We start from the raw sequence: 19,930 nt of genomic DNA, 5'->3' as shown, positions 1-19,930 counted from the left end.
ACCTGCTGACCCCTCCAGCGACCCCCCCCCCCCCCCATCACATCAGTCACCTCACATCTGGTGACATCACCTCACGTCTGGTGACATCAGTCACCTCTTACCCCTGGTGGGGGCTCTTACCCCTGGTGGGGGCGGGGCCCTTACCCGTGGTGGGGTTGGAGGCGGGGTTCTTACCCGTGGCGGGGGAGGGGGCGGGGCTCTTACCCGCGCTGGGCGTGGGGGCACTGGCTGCCTTGGCGGTGTGGGCGGGGGCCTCCCTCCAGGCCCTCTCCAGGCTGTTGTGCTGCTTGGCCAGCTGCTCTATGGTCTGCTCCAGGTGGCTGCGCTGCTCCCGCTCATACTGCAGTGCCCGCTGCCATCGCCGGCTGTGAGTCTCTGCGAGGTCCAGGAAGTCTCGGCATGCCTGGACACACACAAGGCCCGCTGGTTACTGCGTTATTCAAACACACTCGTATGCAGGACGCCCTCCCTCTCACCCTACTTGCTCGATCAGCTCAACCTACCAATCATCTCAATCCCAATATGGAGTGGAGAACATTGTACCCAGAAGAAAGTCCCCAGATGAGGACATTTCCTCCACTCCAGCTGATGGATGGATGGAAAAGAAAAAAAAGGTAAAGATAAATAAAACCATGAAATTAAATCATTATCCATTTATTGTAATCAGGGCTCATCATGGCTATTATTTCAATCACTAGGTTGGCGTGTGGTCCCCGGTCATTAACAGGGCCACCATGCTGAGCCTGTGCACAGCTCCTGATCCGGTCCTGAGGTGATCTGCATACTGTACAATCACTAAAAAAACCATGGCTGGCTAAAAAGAGACTGCTCCTCATCAGGATGGCCTGATTACGGTCGTATACCGCTGCCTATATCGCTGCCTTGGCAGTTATGTAGAAACAATGGGGGTTATTTCAGACCCGACCCACTGTGTCAGCATGTAAGAGCCCAGCTTCAGACGCCTGCTGGTGGACTCAGCTCCAAGGTCAACGACCGCCAGTAGCTCAGGGGAGGGCCTGTACCCACGGGGGGAACAGTGGGGCAGAACACCAGGCTGAGCACATCCAACAATACCAGCTGTATGTTGTGTTTCAACAAACCCATTGCTTTAGAACATCCAACATTTCTCTATCAAATCACCCTGGCACTGAGTGAACTGTAGTGAAGTACTGAGTGTACTGCAGGAAAAAGAACAGCAACAAACATGGAGAGACTAATATGATCCGAGAGCAGACGGTCTGGTCTCCGTTCCTTTCTCCAAAGCTTCATTAACAGGAAGAGGAACCGGAGGCGGTCAGACCCTCGTTAGTACATCCTGAACGTGTTCTGCCCTCATCAGACCAACGGTACACAAGGTGGGGCTGGCAGGGCTATGTTTTAGTTTTACATAAGTATCTACCTTTGTAATTCTGTAAATTAAGGTCAATAAAAAGCCTAATGGACTTTATTCAATATTTTTTGGTTGCAATAATTAATAATGGTTAATCAAACAGTAAAGACAATTCACTTATTTGAAGTCACTCAAGTAGTACAAATAAGGAAACGTTACTTCTAGGTATATACTGTCTAGGTATAACTTTAAATGAGTATCTTCCAGTAAAGTTTACACAACGCCAAAGCAGATGATTTCATCAAGTTCTTAGCTATTGAGATAAAGCATAATACTTTTGCATGATAAGTGTACTCTGCTGTTTTCCTGTACACAAAATGCTGCCTGCAGAGCCCGCCTGCTCAGGCACTACTCAAAGTAACATCTGTAATTTATGCTTCCTGTTGAGCTGCTTTTAATTGGCCATTTAATTGAAAGGCAACTCATGCTATTCCTGCTCCAATTCCATTCCTGCTGTGTGTCCCATCAGTGTGGGCAGCCTTAAAAAGAAGCTGGTTTTATTCCTTAGAGAAACCTTAAGTTCAATAAGGAATAGCAATACACGTTTTATTCGCTATAACCAAATCCACAATTTTTCACGTTGAAATGATTTAAGTAGCTTTGGTGAACATTTTGGATCAGTCAATTGACCTCCAGGATAACACCGTTTTGGAAAGCCATTTAAATCATGTTAACTTTACAGATAACTGCTTCCTGAGGCAGCCTATATCGACTACATCATCATGGTGTGGAACAGGAGCATATCCTCCACAGTGAGACAGTGATCCATGATGTGGAGCAGAGACAGAGGAACGAGGAGCACATCCTCCACAGTGAGACAGTGTTTAATTATTATTTAAGTACTATTAATAATGTTACACAGTCAGTTCCCCCGGTGCTGTGAACCTATATCCAAGTGGGAATTTTGCCTAAATCCATTCTGCCTGAACTCAAGGGTTCGGTTACACTGGACCAACTGGCAAAGTTCTGCACTGAAGCATTGTCTCTTACCTTGAGCGTCCACACAAGAAGTGATGTCAATCACAAAAGGGCATACATGTCTCTTGGAAGTCTGCTGGAAGTGCTTGTGATGTAGCTTCTTACTTCCTCACACACAACCCTGATATGAAACTCTCCTTCAGAAAGCCTGATGCTTCCACTTTTCCTTCTGCTGATGCTTCTAAAAACTCAGCCTGCATGTGACTTCCGGTGAATAAATACATGGTGTCTGAGTCCGGTTACCCAACTCCTCCCGTGCACAAGTCATTATGTAAATGTCTGTCGTAATAGCTGTCGGGGTCAAGTGAATGCAAGAATGCATTTAGTATTTGTGATGTGGGATGTGCAAGTGTGAAATTAATGTGCAAGGTTTTTACATGTAACGCAAAGTCAAACTCAAGCATGGACAGACCGACACAATGTAAGAGAAGGTGAATCCATCTCCCCTCCATCTCCATTCACCCCCTGTTGACCCTTTCCCTCACCTCTTCATCACTCGTTATACTTTAGAGACTCAAGGAGACTACAGTTCCCAAATCAATTCGTTTTTACTCTTATAGACTGTGTGATGCTAAATTTAGCCATTGTTGTTTGGACTTCACTGTGAGGTAGCAAACATTTCTAACACACGTTGAAGTACTGGGATTAAGGACAATGTAGAAGGACACTGGAGCAAAGGGCCACGGCTTGAGTTACTAAACTACTATTTACTATCTGCCATCTAGTGGTCAAACCAACGAATGAGTGTGTCTAATGTAACGTTAAATTTGTTGCATGTACCTAAACATAATACTGTAATAACCAATGTACGAATGACAAATTCTGACCAAGTATTGTCTTGGAATGAGTGTGTAATAGATACCATGTAAGGGTTCTCTCATCAGCCGTCCATGTTATCAAGACCTCCTGGTATTGTCATTACATGTTCACTGTGCCCTGCTTGCCTGTCCAGGCTCGCTGGCCGTAGACACTCATTATTCAACATTAAAGCGCCATATAATTAACTGAATGCATACACTTCTTATGTTATGCTGTGCTAGCAAATATCCGAAAATATAAGTAATTGTAACAAGCTTATTTCTAACCAAAGCTAGCAACAAGACTTGGCTAAAACAAATCCCATTTCTACACTGACTCTCCTGTACATTAACGGGGAGTTTCAACCCTGTTAAAGCCTGACGTTCACAAAACAAACATGCATTACCCCCGACATAGGAACCATGGAGACAGGCTAACCTTGTAGGTGTGTGGGGTATGTCAGCCTGTCTGCAGCTCCTCGCAGCTCCGTCTGTCTCAGGCTCTGCTAACAGGGGCGACGGTGTCAGGATGCCTCACATTCCTGACCTGGCTAGGAGGCTCTCGAGGAGGGGGGAAGGGATGACACTATTCCTGTCCTCAGCCCCACATTTAGATCTAGTGTAACTGTTCCAGCACCTTCCCTCTGCCCCGTGGCAAATGACAAACAAACCGCTGATCCAATATACTGGAACTACCAAATAAAAAAATAAAATAAAAAACGGTCTCATCTGTACTCTGAGAGGACTCACATTGATCATAGCATTGGAGGTGATGCGGAAGAGGGTGGAGGAGACTCTAGACCTGAGAGGACTCACATTGATCATAGCATTGGAGGTGATGCGGAAGAGGGTGGAGGAGACTCTAGACCTGAGAGGACTCACATTGATCATAGCATTGGAGGTGATGCGGAAGAGGGTGGAGGAGACTCTAGACCTGAGAGGACTCACATTGATCATAGCATTGGAGGTGATGCGGAAGAGGGTGGAGGAGACTCTAGACCTGAGAGGACTCACATTGATCATAGCATTGGAGGTGATGCGGAAGAGGGTGGCACGCTCGTTGACGGCCTTGATCTTCTCCCCGCCATCCACGGGCACCCGGAGTCCCTCGAGCTCGCTGAGCGAGCGCTGCAGCGCCGCACCGTGCTTGGCGATCAGGTCGTTGCAGGTGCTGAGGTCATCCAGCTTGCTGACCAGCGTCTTCAGCGTGCCCTGGATCTCACTGCGGTCCGACTGCGACGTGGGCTCATCGTCCCCGGAATCATCTGGAAGAGGGCAGAGGTCAGAGGTCAGATATGTTGCTGCTGGGTATGGTAACACCTCACTATCGAGTCAATATTTTGGTGAGACCAAAGAGAAGCACAACGTAATTATTAAGAAGAACAATCCACATGCCAGCATATGCTGACATGCATATGCCGCTCTCCCTGATACAACGTATTCTCAATGTGTGTCCACCACACAGCGAAACAATCCAAGTTTTTTGGTTGATTATTTCTCAAAATAGGACTTGTGTTTCTTGATTCCCATACCAATCTTATGTCACTTTAAACCCTACTTGTTTCTATTATTAATAACTCATTACTGACGTAGAGCTGCAACCAGAATAGCATTCTATTGATACGGATGGACAGCCAACATTATATGAGCGAACGGTTAAGTACATGCTATTTTATTGAAGTGTAATTCCTTCAAAAAGAGCATTGATGGAAGTACTCCTGACTGGCCATCTATCGTAGGTTGGTTGACTTGAACAAGACTGGAGCAAGAGACCGACGCATCGATGAGCCTTACTGTTGGAGTCAAAATAACTCCTATCGTATCGATTGATACAGTGTGGTTCTGATCAATAGGTTTTACTGAACACTACAAACAAAACTAAAACAATGAAGACTACACAAAAACTATGAGGCAAAACTCTAAGCCTTAAATAAAAAGATATCTCTTACAGGCTGCTATCTTAAGGACTTATTTCTTTAAAGATGCTGAAAATCCAAGGGCAGATTTTAGCATGGCCTTTGGTATCAGATCTGTGTATAAAAGAACATTCTCTGACGCACTGACAGAATCAGATCCGATACCTCTGGCAATGTCTCAATAATTGAATTATTACAAGCATTGCATCATGTAGCATAAGGAAAGGCTATGGAAGGAAGCAGAATGAATGAACACATGAATGTGTTTGCAGGCATGAGGACGGCGCCTCATGGCCATTGGCTTCTTGCCCTGCAGCTGTTTGGTCATGTGGTGAGTGGAGAGGTTACTCATTCACCTCTAGTCTCGCTTCTACATTTTATGAAGGGAAGAACGAATATGCACGGAGATGGAATAGAATTACACACGTGTGCAAACACACATACGCTGAAACACAGGATCTAGCTCCTTAAAACCTTCAGTCAGCGGAAAAGAGAATGATGTAACCGGGGCCTTCGTGTGAGGGTTTAAATGTTACAGAATGTGACAAGCATGTGAGGTTTAAATGTTCCAGAGTGAGACTAGCATGTGAGGTTTAAATGTTTCAGAGTGAGACTAGCATGTGAGTTTTAAATGTTCCAGAGTGAGACTAGCATGTGAGGTTTAAATGTTCCAGAGTGAGACTACCGTGAGGGTTTAAATGTTCCAGAGTGAGACTAGCATGTGAGGTTTAAATGTTCCAGAGTGAGACTACCGTGAGGGTTTAAATGTTCCAGAGTGAGACTAGCATGTGCCTACCAGCTTTGCGAGGTCTCCCCTAACCCAGCTCCTCTTATACACCTACTCACAGCATGTGACCTTTTACAAACTGCAGTAAACCAGTTTTTACATCATCCCCGTGTGTCCGGGCGTCGGAGGTGCCCTGTGGCATAAGCCACTGCTACACTCGATTCGGCTGACCGAATATATTGTATGTTATAAAATATATACAGACAGAACACAAGTCTACTTCACATTGGTGCTATTCCAAATCTCTGAGCCGGGCGTGTCTATCTATTGATCTATCTAGCTGAAGCAGCTGGTTTGGATGTTGAATAAATGTCTTCAGTGCATAAAGTTCTTTCCCATAAGGTCCCACAAGGGCCTGAACACCTGCTGTCTTCAGACTCAGTGGATCAAACTGATCTTTCCCACTTCTTCACTATCTAAATGCTGATCTGTTGTGAATCAGCCAAACTGGATTAAACACGCTCTATCACTAAACAATCTAACACTCACTGGAAGACCCAGTCCGTTGAGTAGGGTGAGCCAGGAACCAGTGTGTGTGTGTGTGTGTGTGTGTGTGTGTGTGACAGTGAGACAGTGTGTGTTTATGGATGCACGTCTAGGGGTGCAGTGATCCACCATGAAGGACGACGGCCCATGTGACATCCCCCCTGGTGTGAGTCATACAGTCATACCACTAGTATTGCAGGGGTCTTTGTACCCAGAGCGGAGCCCCACGGCCCCCCATCAGAAGATCCATCCATTTACGCTTCCAGTGAAAGTTCAATGTGGAGGCCTTGTCTGCTATAAGATGGAGATAGACCACCTCATGTCCCACAATGAGGGTTGTGAGAATACCCAAGGGCTCATCTGTAGCCAGTCTTTCTGAAGTCTACTCTCTAAATGTAAAAATAATGCAGAGGATTTCAGAGAACAGCTACCAGACATTGTGTGCGTGTGTGTGTGTGTGTTTGTGTGTGTCTGTTTATTGGAGTACATATGCCCATATGTATACATACTAGTCCTGGGCAATAAAACAATAAATAATGGTATTGTGATAGACTTTTTATCAATATCAATATAAAACATGTTCAATATATATAGATAAGAGACTGGACCACCGAATCTTGTTACACAAACACGGTTCCATACTTATTTACAATATTTGAGTGTTTTTCAATGTTGTATCGACATTGGAGTAGTTATCAATGAAGAACAGTGGAAGGTCACATTTAGTGTTAAACAGAAGAGTTGAAATCCAGCTGGGTAATTCCTAGTCTTTTTAGGTCATTACAATTATCAATAGTTATCGATATCGATCAATATGATCAAGTTATATCATATGTCTTTCAGCCATATCGCCCAGGCATAATACATACTGAAATAACATTACCAAAAATATGTATATATAATGTTTCAAAAAAATAATAAAAATAAAAAAAAGTTCAGTGAAGTAGAATGCAATCTTGCTGAATATTGCCGTCACAACATTCCACATGAGAAAAGGCCAAGAACATACTAATTACATGGATGACCCAGAAGTAGCTAAGCACCAGAAAGACGGCTAGAAGTAACTAATAATCAGGTTTAGCGCGTCACAAATCTAACCAGTACACCCACCAGACATCTGGGTGAGGAGGAGCAGGAGGAGGAGGAGGAGGAGGAGGAAAGGAAGGAGGAGAAGGAGAAGAGGGAGAAGGAGGAGGAGGAGGAAATGCAAGGAGGGAAGAGGAAGAGGAGGGGAAGCAGTGATGGAAGAGAGAGAGGAGGCCAGGGCTCACCATAATCCATGTTGTCCAGAGTCTCCATCAGCTGAGGTCAGCACCAACCCATCAAATACTACAACAGCAGCCGACCAATCACAAGGATCTCCAGGGGAACCAATATAATACAAAACAGTATAAAGAAGAATATAAAATAAAGGAGACCATTTTGAAATAGAAGAGAAAGAAGAACAAAATGGGTTCAGGGCAGAGCAGAAGACAACAGGCTGAATGCTGAGGGAGAGACCAAATAAAACCAGACCCCCCCCCCCCCCCAAGGCGTTCACAGGGGACACGAAAAACTGAACCAGAGATGGCCTCCATGTTCCCTGTGACCAACCCGGTACTGATCACATCTACAGCTAGGGCTAGTTCAGCAGAGAGAGAGAAAGAGAGAGAGAGGCTGTCTGTGACACAGAGAAGATAGAGAGAGCAAGCGCGCGAGAGAGAGATATAGTTTTGAGTGTGTTAAAGCACGACAGAGTGAAAAAGACTGATCTATTGAATGCAGCTCCATTCAGAATGCAGGTTTCAAAATCCATTGTCATTAAATCCAATGGATGACAATTTGTCCAAAAGGATTTGACGATATTGATAAAGGTGTCCTACCTACAGATGTGTAATTAATACATTGAGGAGAATAAACGCTGCAGGACCAATACTTCCTCTCCTCCTCTCACTCCCTTCTCCCCCTTCTCTCCCGATGATGGTACGGTCCTCGGTCGCTCCGGGCCACCCATGGTTCACCTGCTCTGCTATGTTCATGGTGGACGGCACTTATGGGAGTCGCTGGAGATAATTTATAAGCCATAATAGTTCAGGACAGTGTGGTGTGATTTGATCGTGTGTATAGCGGGGGAGTATAGCATGTTGGAGGGCCACTTGGAGACGCCCCGTGACATGAACCGGGACGTACCAAGAGGAGCTCTGCACAATGCATCTGTTTGTCCAACAAACTCCAGGAAAGCAAGGACACTGTCACTCACCAACCCTTTTTTACTTGACTACGTACTTATTGTAAGTCACTGTGGATAAAAGCGTCTGCTAAAAATGCCCTAAATTTAAATGTTTTTTTCTAAACTGTGCCCATTACACGTACAAGTTATCCATATATTAGCTAAATCCCTTCACAGGATCTTTTGCTTGTTCTTTTATATATTTGTTTGTTTGTATCCATGTTCATTCATACACCCATTGGTACAGAGCCCGCTGCAACACCAGTCCTGCTTCAAGGGCAACCCCGCCCCCCACCCCCCACACACACACACAGCCGGCCTCTGCCTCGCATCGGCAGAGACGAGGGCAGCTGACACCATCCCCATGGCTATCTGCTCTTCCACATTATGCTCCACCTCGACCACGCAGGCTGAGTGGTGAAATGACTGTGAACAGGGTTAGGAAAAGGTTCTAGTTGCACAGCAAAGCCTGAACAAATGCATGCTTTCATCCCCACTCCGGCTCCAGTCAGCTCTGCTGGAGAGTGTGAACCACGGCGAGTCAGCTGTTAGTGGGCTGATAAAAGACACTGGACACATTCTGACAGGAGGAGTCAAGGGATGGAACCAGCGACCCTCTGATTATCAACAGGGCAGGGCATTTCAGCCCTGTCCACACAGTGCACAGGGCACAGTTTTGGGATTGAAAGACAACAAGGAAAACATATGAGTTATGTGTGTGTGTGTGTGTGTGTGTGTGTGTGTGTGTGTGTGTGTGTGTGTGTGTGTGTGTGTGTGTCAAGGCAGAGAGAAAGCAAAAGCGATTGACAGAAGAAGAGAGGAGAGAGACAGCTTGAGGAAGCATTATAATTGGGTGAGCAGCAGGGCTGTGACTGCAATAGAATCCTTTACCGCCATCCGGCTCAACAGCGGCCCCTAGGGAGGTGCTGTCACAGCAGGGGAGTGAGGGCTATCCTGGGGCCTGACAGATCTCCCTGGGCCCTGACAGACCTGACAGACCACCCTGGGCCCTGACAGACTACCCTAGTGCCTGACAGACCACCCTGGGCCTGACAGACCTGACAGACCACCCTGGGCCCTGACAGACCTGACAGACCACCCTGGGCCTGACAGACCTGCCTGGGCCCTGACAGACCAACAGACCACCCTGGGCCTGACAGACCACCCTGGGCCTGACAGACCTGCCTGGGCCCTGACAGACCAACAGACCACCCTGGGCCTGACAGACCACCCTGGGCCTGACAGACCACCCTGGGCCCTGGGGCCTGACAGACCACCCTGGGCCCTGGGGCCTGACAGACCACTCTGGTCCCTGACAGACCACCCTGGACAGACCACCCTGGGCCCTGACAGACCACCCTGGGCCCTGTCAGACCACTCTCGTCCCTGACAGACCACCCTGGACAGACCACCCTGGGCCCTGACAGACCACTCTGGGTCCTGGGCCCTGAAGGATCCCCCTCCACAACCTAATCCAGGCTCATTAAGTGGGTCTCAAAACGCTCCCTCTGTGTTACATCTGATCTTGGGAAAAAAGGGAGAGATGTTTAAGAAATCCTGAGTAATCAGACGTCCAACAACAGGGAAATCAAGTTTAAAAATGAGTGAAAGGCTTAAGAAATCCCAGATTTGCTGCGAGCTTGAAGAGCCCCTCTGAAGGGAAGCTCCTTACTCCAGGGGCCCATTTCCGTAACCTTCAGTGATTGGATAGGAGTGAGTATGTGCTGACAGCCAATGGAGCACTTCTTTTTGTCATACTTTCCAAACTTTGGTGCTTGGCTTTTCCCTAGCTTTTGAGAGTCAATAAAATGTAGGATTTGTAGTGGTGTATATTAACGAGTATTGCATAGTTTGTTTCCTAGCTCGGCCATCACATCCTATAAACATAGCCTTACATGTGTACAACCCCTCCCCTTAAACCATAAGTCGAGAGTTATGATGATCTGTAATTCATATGGAATTGATTTACAAACCAGTTTGCTTTGCAGAGGGGTGAACCACTTCTATGTACATAATCCTTAAGTATAAGTGTTGGTATAATGAATATTAGGTCTATTGATTCTGCATTCTGTACTACTGAGTGTCAGCACTTTATGGACAAAAACTAAATCAAACACATATTTCTAAAGCCATTTGCTGAAGTCATTTTGGGGACCATTAATAACTCCTCCCACCTCAAATACAGATTATTTAGCAGTCAGTTTCCCAGCTTATTATGAACCAAGTAATTAAAACGAACACAAACACAAAGCCAATTGTGATCATTTCACAGTAATAAAAGTTGATTGCATATTCTTGAGGACTCACTTAACTAATTAAATTATCAACCCAGAGAGAAAACACACTGAATCAGACCTTAGGAACTCTGATTCTAAGAGAAGAGAGTTTGTGTCCAATGGATGAGACATGGTACATAGATTATAAATACACCCAGAGAACACATTGTTTTAGCAGAATGTTCTCTGACAGACAGAACCATCAGGTATCTTCTGTTGTTGAGGCTAAGGGAGGAGGAGAGGGCTGCTCAGCCAAATGGAACAGAGAATAATAAGCAGAAAGAAGACACAAGATGAAGAGTTTGTGCACCCCACCCTGGGGAATGGAGGAGTAATCCTGCCCAGTAATTGCAAACTGGCTCCCCTGAGATGCACCAATGGCAGAGAAGGCATGTTTGACTCTAGAATCATCAGGCTCAGCTCTCCTAGAGCTGAATTAACTATCCTGTTTAGCCCCAGCACCAAATCACAGCCCATAACTAAAGCACCGAATCACAGCTGATAGAACCAAACCACAGCCTGGTGAACCAAACCACATATTATGGAACCAAACCACTGCCTGGAGAACCAAACCACAGCCTGAACCAAACCACAGCCTATAGAACCAAACCAGAGCCTGGTGAACCAAACCACAGCCTGGTGAACCAAACCACAGCCTGGTGAACCAAACCACAGCCTATAGAACCAAACCACAGCCTCGAGAATCAAACCACAGCCTGGAGAACAAAACCACAGCCTGGAGAACCAAACCGCAGCCTGGAGAACCAAACCACAGCCTATAGAACCACCAAACCCCAGCTTATAGAAACAAGCTACAGCTAATGCATTAAATAACTAGATCAAACAAAAAGCACACAATCTTTACATCCTGCTGTGGAGTTACACATACATTAGAGACTATAACTTGCATATTTAGGTCAGTTCTGCAGCCATGGCAGTCATGTGAGAGGTCTTTTGAAGCTCGGAAACCATTTAGACTCATGCCTAGTCTATGGCATAGCAAACATTTAGCCCTGAAAAGGATGAAGGATACCAAAATTAATATCCTCAGTCTGGGAATGGCTGAATGTGTTACTTGGGTATTGGGACACTCTGAGTCACACACAAACACAAACAACCCCAGGAAATGAGTAAGGTCTATTTCCTGTAAATGAAATCACTACTGCTGGAACCAAAAAAGAAACACAGAAAATCAATCAAAAGAAAAACACAATCCTTTATCAATGTCTGGGACCCTAGTTCATTAACCAATGGATGATTCTGTCTCGCCCTCTCTGGCCTCATGCTGTGCGGGGTCTGGCTTTATTCATAAATTGATAATGCGTTTCTGTCCATTCATTTGCAAACCAAACAAGTAGTATATTGAGGCCGCTTCATTAGATTACTACGGCACAATACGGTTGATGTGGTGGAGCGGCTCAACACAGCGAGGTGATCTGCTGCTGCTACGGTCATACAGGAATACATCTGAACCCACAGGCTCTGTGGAGCACTTCAGACCTCATTCATATGCAGATGAAAGGTGGAGCAAGCGGCACGCAAGAGAGCGGGGGAAATGGACATAGTGACCAAAGGAGAGGAGGGGGTGGTAGCATGCAGGGAGCAGAAGGAGAGAGACGAGAGCGGGAGACAGACACATGGAACGGAGTGCTTCTGTTAGCGTAGCGGACGGCGGAACAGCGGCAGATGAAAGGGACGAGATGGGGATGAAAGAGGGAGAGAGAGAGAGTGACACGGCAGCTACCTGGAGCACGGACACATGGAGGGAGAGGAGGAAGAGGAAGAAGAGGGGGGGGGGGGGGGGGGGGCGGTGGGATGCAGGGGGAGCCCCCCTCCCAAGTAGAGAGCTGGACTGTACTGACCCTGCTGCAGTTTGCTCAGGCAGGCCGAGCAGCCCATGGAGCCCCGGACCGTCCCCGGCTCCCAGCAGCCCCGGACCTTCATCCCCCTTCTCGCCCTGTCGTCCGCAGGCTGGCACCCCCCCACCGCCCCCCTTCCCGCCCCCTCCCGTCGGGGGATGCTACCTCGTCCTGTCGGGGGCACCGGCAGCCTCCTTGTTCGGCATTGCAGCAGCCATGCACGCTACCACTCTCCCCTTAAAGCTGCAACGCTATACATCAATACACACATATATACATATATATACATAGATATATATAAACACATACACACACAGCGCAGGATGCAGACCTCTCCTTCACATGGATCTCATCTCTCTCTCTCTCTCTCTCTTTCGTCTCTCCCTTCCCAAACAGACCCACACAAACCGGTCAGTCGCTCACGTTCTCGCACAGCGCTGGGCACGTTTACAATCCTCCGCTACACACATCTCTCAACGCAGCGCCGATTAGAGTGGAGAGAGAGAGAGAGAGAGAGAGAGAGAGAGAGAGAAGCAGAGAGTAGATAGGACTCTGCACCCAGCAGTCATCCAAACACAAGACCAGAATGCACTGCTTCTTCCGAATAACACCAGGGTCCTTTTGCTCTTCCTGGCTTCGCAGCACATGTTAACTATTTCAGTGAGGCATCCTGGAGAAGGCTACACTGCTGCTAAACATGGGAAAATCTTCAACAGCAGTTTCTTGCTTATAGTTTTCCTCATCACTGAGTTAACTCCTTAGCATACAAATCAATGAAGGAATTAATTAGGATTGATTGATTGAGTGAATGAGTGTATTAATGAATTAACTAATGAATCAAATCAATCAGATGGCGTCCCTCTGTCGTCCCCAGTATAGGGACCCTAAACTGAGAGAGAAGAGCACAGTGAGCAGCACACTGAGCATAGCGGGATGCTGGACATCCTGGACGTCTCTAGTCTACAGCGAGCACCGAGCCACCGTGGAGGCTGGAGGGGGGACGGGTTGCACGTGGCACAGCGACCCACAGCTCACTGTCTCCGTCTCCACATCCTCTCTCTGGGACCCCCTGTGTCCACATTGTGGACACCCACGCAGGCTACAGCTGGTTCTAATAAACACAATGACTCTCCAACAATGGCTCCATGGCAACACACACCTCACAAATTCTGTGTTCCTCCTCTACGTAAGTGATCGTTGTAGTGCAGTTCACCCCCTAAACCACTGAATCGGATGATGGCTAAATGAATACATGAATGGATGAGGTGCCCATACCTTGTTAAGAGTGAATATTATGAATAAAATACCATCATGCATTCTAAATGGTCTCATTATCTGTTCTGACTATATGGGATTACATTCTACATAAATAGTGACCATCCAGGAGTATAAACCACGTGATCTAGTCCACTATAACTCTCTGTGTACAGGACTTCACAGCAGATCCATCTCAGCCTGTGGACGGTGACAGCATGGCTGCCCAGTAGGCTAGGTAGCACGCAGCATGTGACACAAGATAACGTGCTTTGTGCTTCAGACTGGAAGAGGACCCACAAGGTGTGGCTAGCAGCAGCAGAGGGTTACAGGGTACTTGGATGGATAAACTTGGACAGCGTATTCTCAATGTAATACCATCTCATGATGGTTTAGCATTCATCCAGTGGTGGTCTAGTGGTAAGTTACCTATTCAAAGGTGAGGCATCTTCATTAATCACTGACATTAGATTGCAGAGAGAGTTTTATTGCAGCAGTTGGTCACAATGCTGGGAGCCATCTCATTAAAAACCAACATTGGTATATGAATATATATAAATATAAGAGAGAACGAGCGAGCAAGAAAGCGAGAGAGAGAGAGAGAGAGAGAGAGAGAGAGAGACTAATCAGCAGCATCTGACAGTTAGTGGAAAAGTCATAGTGGAACAGTGATCCAATTAGAGGAGCCAAGCATCTAAAACCTGTATAGCAAAAAACATCATCAGCATGGCTAGCATATTGCTTCAGCATGGCTAGCATTACCCACCCATATAGCACCAGCACGGCAAGCATAAACCACCCGTACAGCAACAGCATAGCTAGCATTAACCACCCGTACAGCAACAGCATAGCTAGCATTAACCACCCGTATAGCATCAGCACGGCTAGCATTAACCACCCGTATAGCATCAGCACGGCTAGCATTAACCACCCGTATAGCATCAGCACGGCTAGCATTAACCACCTGTATAGCATCAGCACGGCTAGCATTAACCACCCGTATAGCATCAGCACGGCTAGCATTAACCACCCGTATAGCATCAGCACGGCTAGCATTAACCACCCGTATAGCATCAGCACGGCTAGCATTAACCACCCGTATAGCATCAGCACGGCTAGCATTAACCACCCGTACAGCAACAGCATCGCTAGGCAGACAGACGGAAAGCAGAAAGACAGACAGATTGAGAGAGGCTGAGAGAGGGTGAGATAGAGAGAGAGTGAGGTAGAGGGAGAGATTTCTGCTGAAGACACAATGGACTGAACACAGTGAAGACTGTTTCAAATATTCAGTCATCCACCAGGCTGCGTATGATGACCTCACACTGAGGCGCTACAAGCCCCTGATCACAACGGCCCCAGTGTGGTGAGTTCTCTCACACTGCTTCTACGACTACACCACCACCACAACCCATCCCAGGCTTTACATGGAAACACATACATAGCAACAAGCAGTGACAAGACAACACCCTGAAAAAAAACGCAATATACACACATGCAATACACACGCACACACACACACACACGCATACACACACACACACACACACACACACACACACACACACACACACACACACACACACACACACACACACACACACACACACACACACACATCTGCACTCCATGAATGCAGCATGTGCTTCTTCCCTCCACGAGTTAGTATGATGGATGCAGCTTTAGGGCATCAGGTGGTGTGTCTGTCTGTTGGAGTCAACCCTGCAATTTACCATTTTACACATCAATAAGTCACTCAAGAACCGGTAAACCCTTCTCTGCCTTACTATCTACAAATTGACAGACAGACTGACAGACAGACAGACAGACAGAGTGTGGACTGGATCTGGGAGCTCATTGTGTTTCATAAATAGAATGTGTGAGATAAGAAAGGTCACCCTCAGTGTGTGACAGCAAAGCTTCAAATGAACAGCACCACAACACACACACACACACACGATAAAACAAGAAAATTATGAAATTTTGTAAGTGAGAATGTGTGAGGTGCTAATGACCTGATCAGATAGACGCCATGTTTTTGATATCTGATATCTGATATGCGATATCTCTCCAAAACCAATGATGCTAATGCTAATGCTAATCGTCTGGCGGCCAAAGTTGACCCCCCCCATTAGCGTTAGCCAGGCTACATAATGCGGTGAGCTACTTTATCCATTAAGGAACACCATTCCACTGGCATCCAGCAGGGAAATAGGAATGGCAGTGGCTGAGGACACTCATCACCTAGGTAGGCTGATGCCAGGTAAAACAAGTCCTTAAGGCACAGGCGGCATGGGCCGAATCATGAGGAAGGTTATGGTGATACTGAACCTACTGCTTGCATTGCTCGTTGTAATGTCTGCTTGACCATAGTGATGTACGTACTACTACAAAGCTGGAGGGATCCACTTTCATATCCACCTCCTGGATTCGCTTCATTCCTTGTTGAAGTGATTCATATTATGCATACAACACTTTTCTATTGGGATTTGTTAAAAGGTGCTGTACTTCAGAAGTAAAGGTCGAACAGACCTTTTCAAAGATTTCAAAGGTTTAGCTTCACCAAAGAAATGTTCCATCCCACTCAGCCTCTCCCTCCCTGGTTTATCAGGGACGGAGAGGAACTGTGCATTTCACGCACCTGTGATTGGATGACACAAAGACTGACAGAAATTCTTTGTGTTAAGCTGTAGGGTCTGGCAACGAGTAATGAAAATGGCCCAACTCGAGGGACGGCACCAAGCATGCATTTGAAAATATCACTGCACGCGATTGGATAACACTCACAGCAAATTCAAATTGTGCTCTTGCGAGAACTCTGGATTTCCAGGGTACAACTATGTAGCAACTATGTCTAAAATACAGGTAGTAAAGACATCTTCTCAATGTTATGTTGCAAATAAAACAAACGTTTTTCCACCGTATGAAATATGAGTCGGGTACATCGTGATTTAGCGCGGTCTTGTCCTCTCATTCTGATTGGTCGGCTGACACATAACTGAATTAAGAGAATTAGAATGATTTCCGGGATCGATAAAGTGCTATATTCCATGTCATAGAAAGACATTGACATTGAACCAGAAAGGTCCAGTGGAAGGTACATTTAGGAGGAGCTTTCAGCGCCAGTAGAACAGGTGAGCAGTGAAGGGCTGAACGGTTTGTACCAGACTGAAGGGAGGAAGATGTATGTTCACTTTTGGCCGTTCCGTTAGGGATAGCAACAGAAATAGCAATAAACATAGAATTATGTTTTTGACTGATGAATAGCTAACATAGTTAGAAAAAGCTGTCTTTAAATTGATGGTTGGCATATTATATATATATATATAGGAAATACATTATTCACATTCAGTCACACTTATCCTCACACACACACACACAGACACAGACACACACACACACACACACACACACACACACACACACACACACACACACACACACACACACACACACACGGTCTGCTATGATGTCATTTAAACTTTGTTATTGTGAAGGGTGATATTAAAATCCAGATAAGCAAAGACACTATTGATTATTCCATCGGCGGTCAAAAGATTTTGAGATGATATTCATATCATATTTCTCATTGATCCCGAAAGATTCTTTCCTCAATATGGTATTATTAGATAAAATAATCACAGCCTATACAACCTAAAGTCTATTTCTTTGTCCCAGAACAGACAAAAGAAAGCCTCAACACTGAATCATAGCTATGGTTAAATACTAACCATCAAACTCATACACACACCACCAAATAAGATCAATACAAAATAATCATGTACTTACACTCCTGAGAGAGGACTACTGGTCACTCCTAGTGTTTTTTCTCACTCAAAGGCAGAGTAAGTTGGAGCAACCGAAAGAAGGTCATCCATTCACAACTGAAGCACCACTGGACCAGAAGCGACGTAAACGCTTTGACTGGTGGAGGGAGAGAGGGGAAAAGAGAGAGGGAGAGAGGGGGAAAGAGAGAGGGAGAGAGAGAGAGAGAGAGAGAGAGAGAGAGAGAGAGAGAGAGAGAGAGAGAGAGAGAGAGGAGGAGGGATTGCAATTGTGTGAATGTGGGTGGGAGTGAGACAGTAGAGAATAGAAGATGGGGGGCGGGGGGAGCGTGGAGGAGAGATGGAGAGGGTAGTTGTGTGAAAAAAAAGCCTAATCAAACAGGAACCCTAAACAATCACAGTCACATGCTGTGCTCAGATTCATGATTATTTGGGAGTCTCCCAGATTGACATCTTCAGTGAGTGGAGGACCGGTCCACCCATCAGACTGTGATACCGATATACAGGGCAGGGCTCTTTATGTAATACACACAAACACAGAAATACCACCTTAAAGGCTCCATTACAATAAATGTATCCTTAGGATGAGCTAACCGTTAGCCCTCAGAATCACAAAGAAGTCACAGCAATCAATGTCCTCAATGGTCATAATATATTTAAAGGATAAGCATAAGGACAAGAAGAAACATGCAATATGGAAAAAAGTCTCAGATCCAGATTTCACTATTAACTTAAAATCATACCTTTTTATGCATGAATAAAATACTATCGACAGGGCATTTTACAGAGATGTCATAAGGATGACACCGGACACAGGGACACACTGCCACCTGCTGTCCATGTGAAGCATAGCAAAGTAAACGTTCAGCCAGCCACCTTACCAGTTAAACAAGCAGTGATCACTGTGGCATCAGTAAAACAAAACAGCTTAAAGAAAACGTTTTTTACAACACCAAGGTTCATGCCTGACTAAAGTGGCTATTTGTTTTATATAAACACAGAGCGGGGATCAGAGCCTGAACATGTTAATCAAATGCAGAACGGGGATCAGAACCAGGACATGCTGATCAAATACAGAACGGGGATGGATCAGTCTGAACCAGGACATGTTAATATACAGAACGGGGATCGATTATTCTGAACCAGAACATGTTAATTAAACATAGAACGATCAGTCTGAACCAGAACATGTTAATCAAACACAGAACGATCAGTCCAAACCAGAACATGTCAATTAAATACAGAACGGGGATTGATTATTCTGAACCAGGACATGTTAATCAAACACAGAACGGGGATGGATCAGACTGAACATGTCAAAGGGAGGCTTGTGAAAGAGATAAGAGGAACAAGTGATGAAAGAGAAAACTGTAAACCCTGAAAGGGTGGATGAAGATAGAATGAATGAGCCTTCATTCATTCACAACACCATGCATTATTCAAACACACACACACACACACCAACGGAGATGTAAGGTTACAACCAGCCTAGACAGTACCTTCATAGAGGACAGGGAACCTGGAGCTTGTGTTGGTCTCACACTGAATGTCCTATGTCTTTATCAAACTATTGGAATGAAGAAGTATCTAGCACAAGTGTAGGTAGAGCCCAATGTAACGTGGATATCTCTTCTTTTCATCAGTCTATGGGAAGGAAGATTATATATCCAGCAAGTTTAGTTGTTAAGTGGAGCTCAATGTTAAGTGAATGTCCTGGCTCTTCATCAAACGATGGGGAAGAAGATGTATCTAGCACGTGTAGCTAGAGCCCAATAAAGTGTGAACAACAAGAGCCTACATCTCATGGCATTTAAACCTGTTTTGAAATGAAAAGACACAGCTCTGCTATGGCCAATAGGGATGGAACAACAACACTGTTATAACATTATTGTGCATTCCAGAGGGCTCAGAACCACTGGCCCTGTCAGGCCTCTGGCGGACTGGCTGACTGGCTGACTGGCTGGCTGGCTGGCTGGCTGACTGGCTGACTGACTGGCCATGTCAGGCCCCTGGCTGACTGGCTGACTGGCTGACTGGGTGACTCGCTGACTGTCTGTCCATGTCAGGCTGACTGGCTGACTGGCTGTCCATGTCAGGCCCCTGGCTGACTGGCTGACTGGCTGTCCATGTCAGGCCCCTGGCTGACTGTCCATGTCAGGCCCCTGGCTGACTGTCCATGTCAGGCCGTCTTAT

The 19,930-nt window shown here is 46.0% G+C and overlaps 1 protein-coding gene across 2 annotated transcripts in view; it reads right to left on the bottom strand.

The window, feature by feature from the left end:
• Positions 1 to 19,930, bottom strand: part of osbp2b (oxysterol binding protein 2b) — a 41,387-nt gene that overhangs the window by 10,693 nt on the left and 10,764 nt on the right. For both annotated transcript variants that reach the window (XM_084468077.1, XM_084468078.1), the window contains exons 3-4: positions 4,180 to 4,430; positions 205 to 403 (exon numbers count right to left, since the gene is read on the bottom strand). In XM_084468077.1, coding sequence (XP_084324203.1) covers positions 205 to 403; positions 4,180 to 4,430 — 450 coding nt within the window. The remainder of the gene's footprint in view (positions 1 to 204; positions 404 to 4,179; positions 4,431 to 19,930) is intronic.

This window comes from Micromesistius poutassou, assembly GCF_964030765.1.
Source record: "Micromesistius poutassou genome assembly, chromosome: 5".
Classification (NCBI taxonomy): domain Eukaryota; kingdom Metazoa; phylum Chordata; class Actinopteri; order Gadiformes; family Gadidae; genus Micromesistius; species Micromesistius poutassou.
The sequence above is the reverse complement of the archived record's forward strand: the minus strand, read 5'-3'. Positions and strand labels throughout refer to the sequence as shown.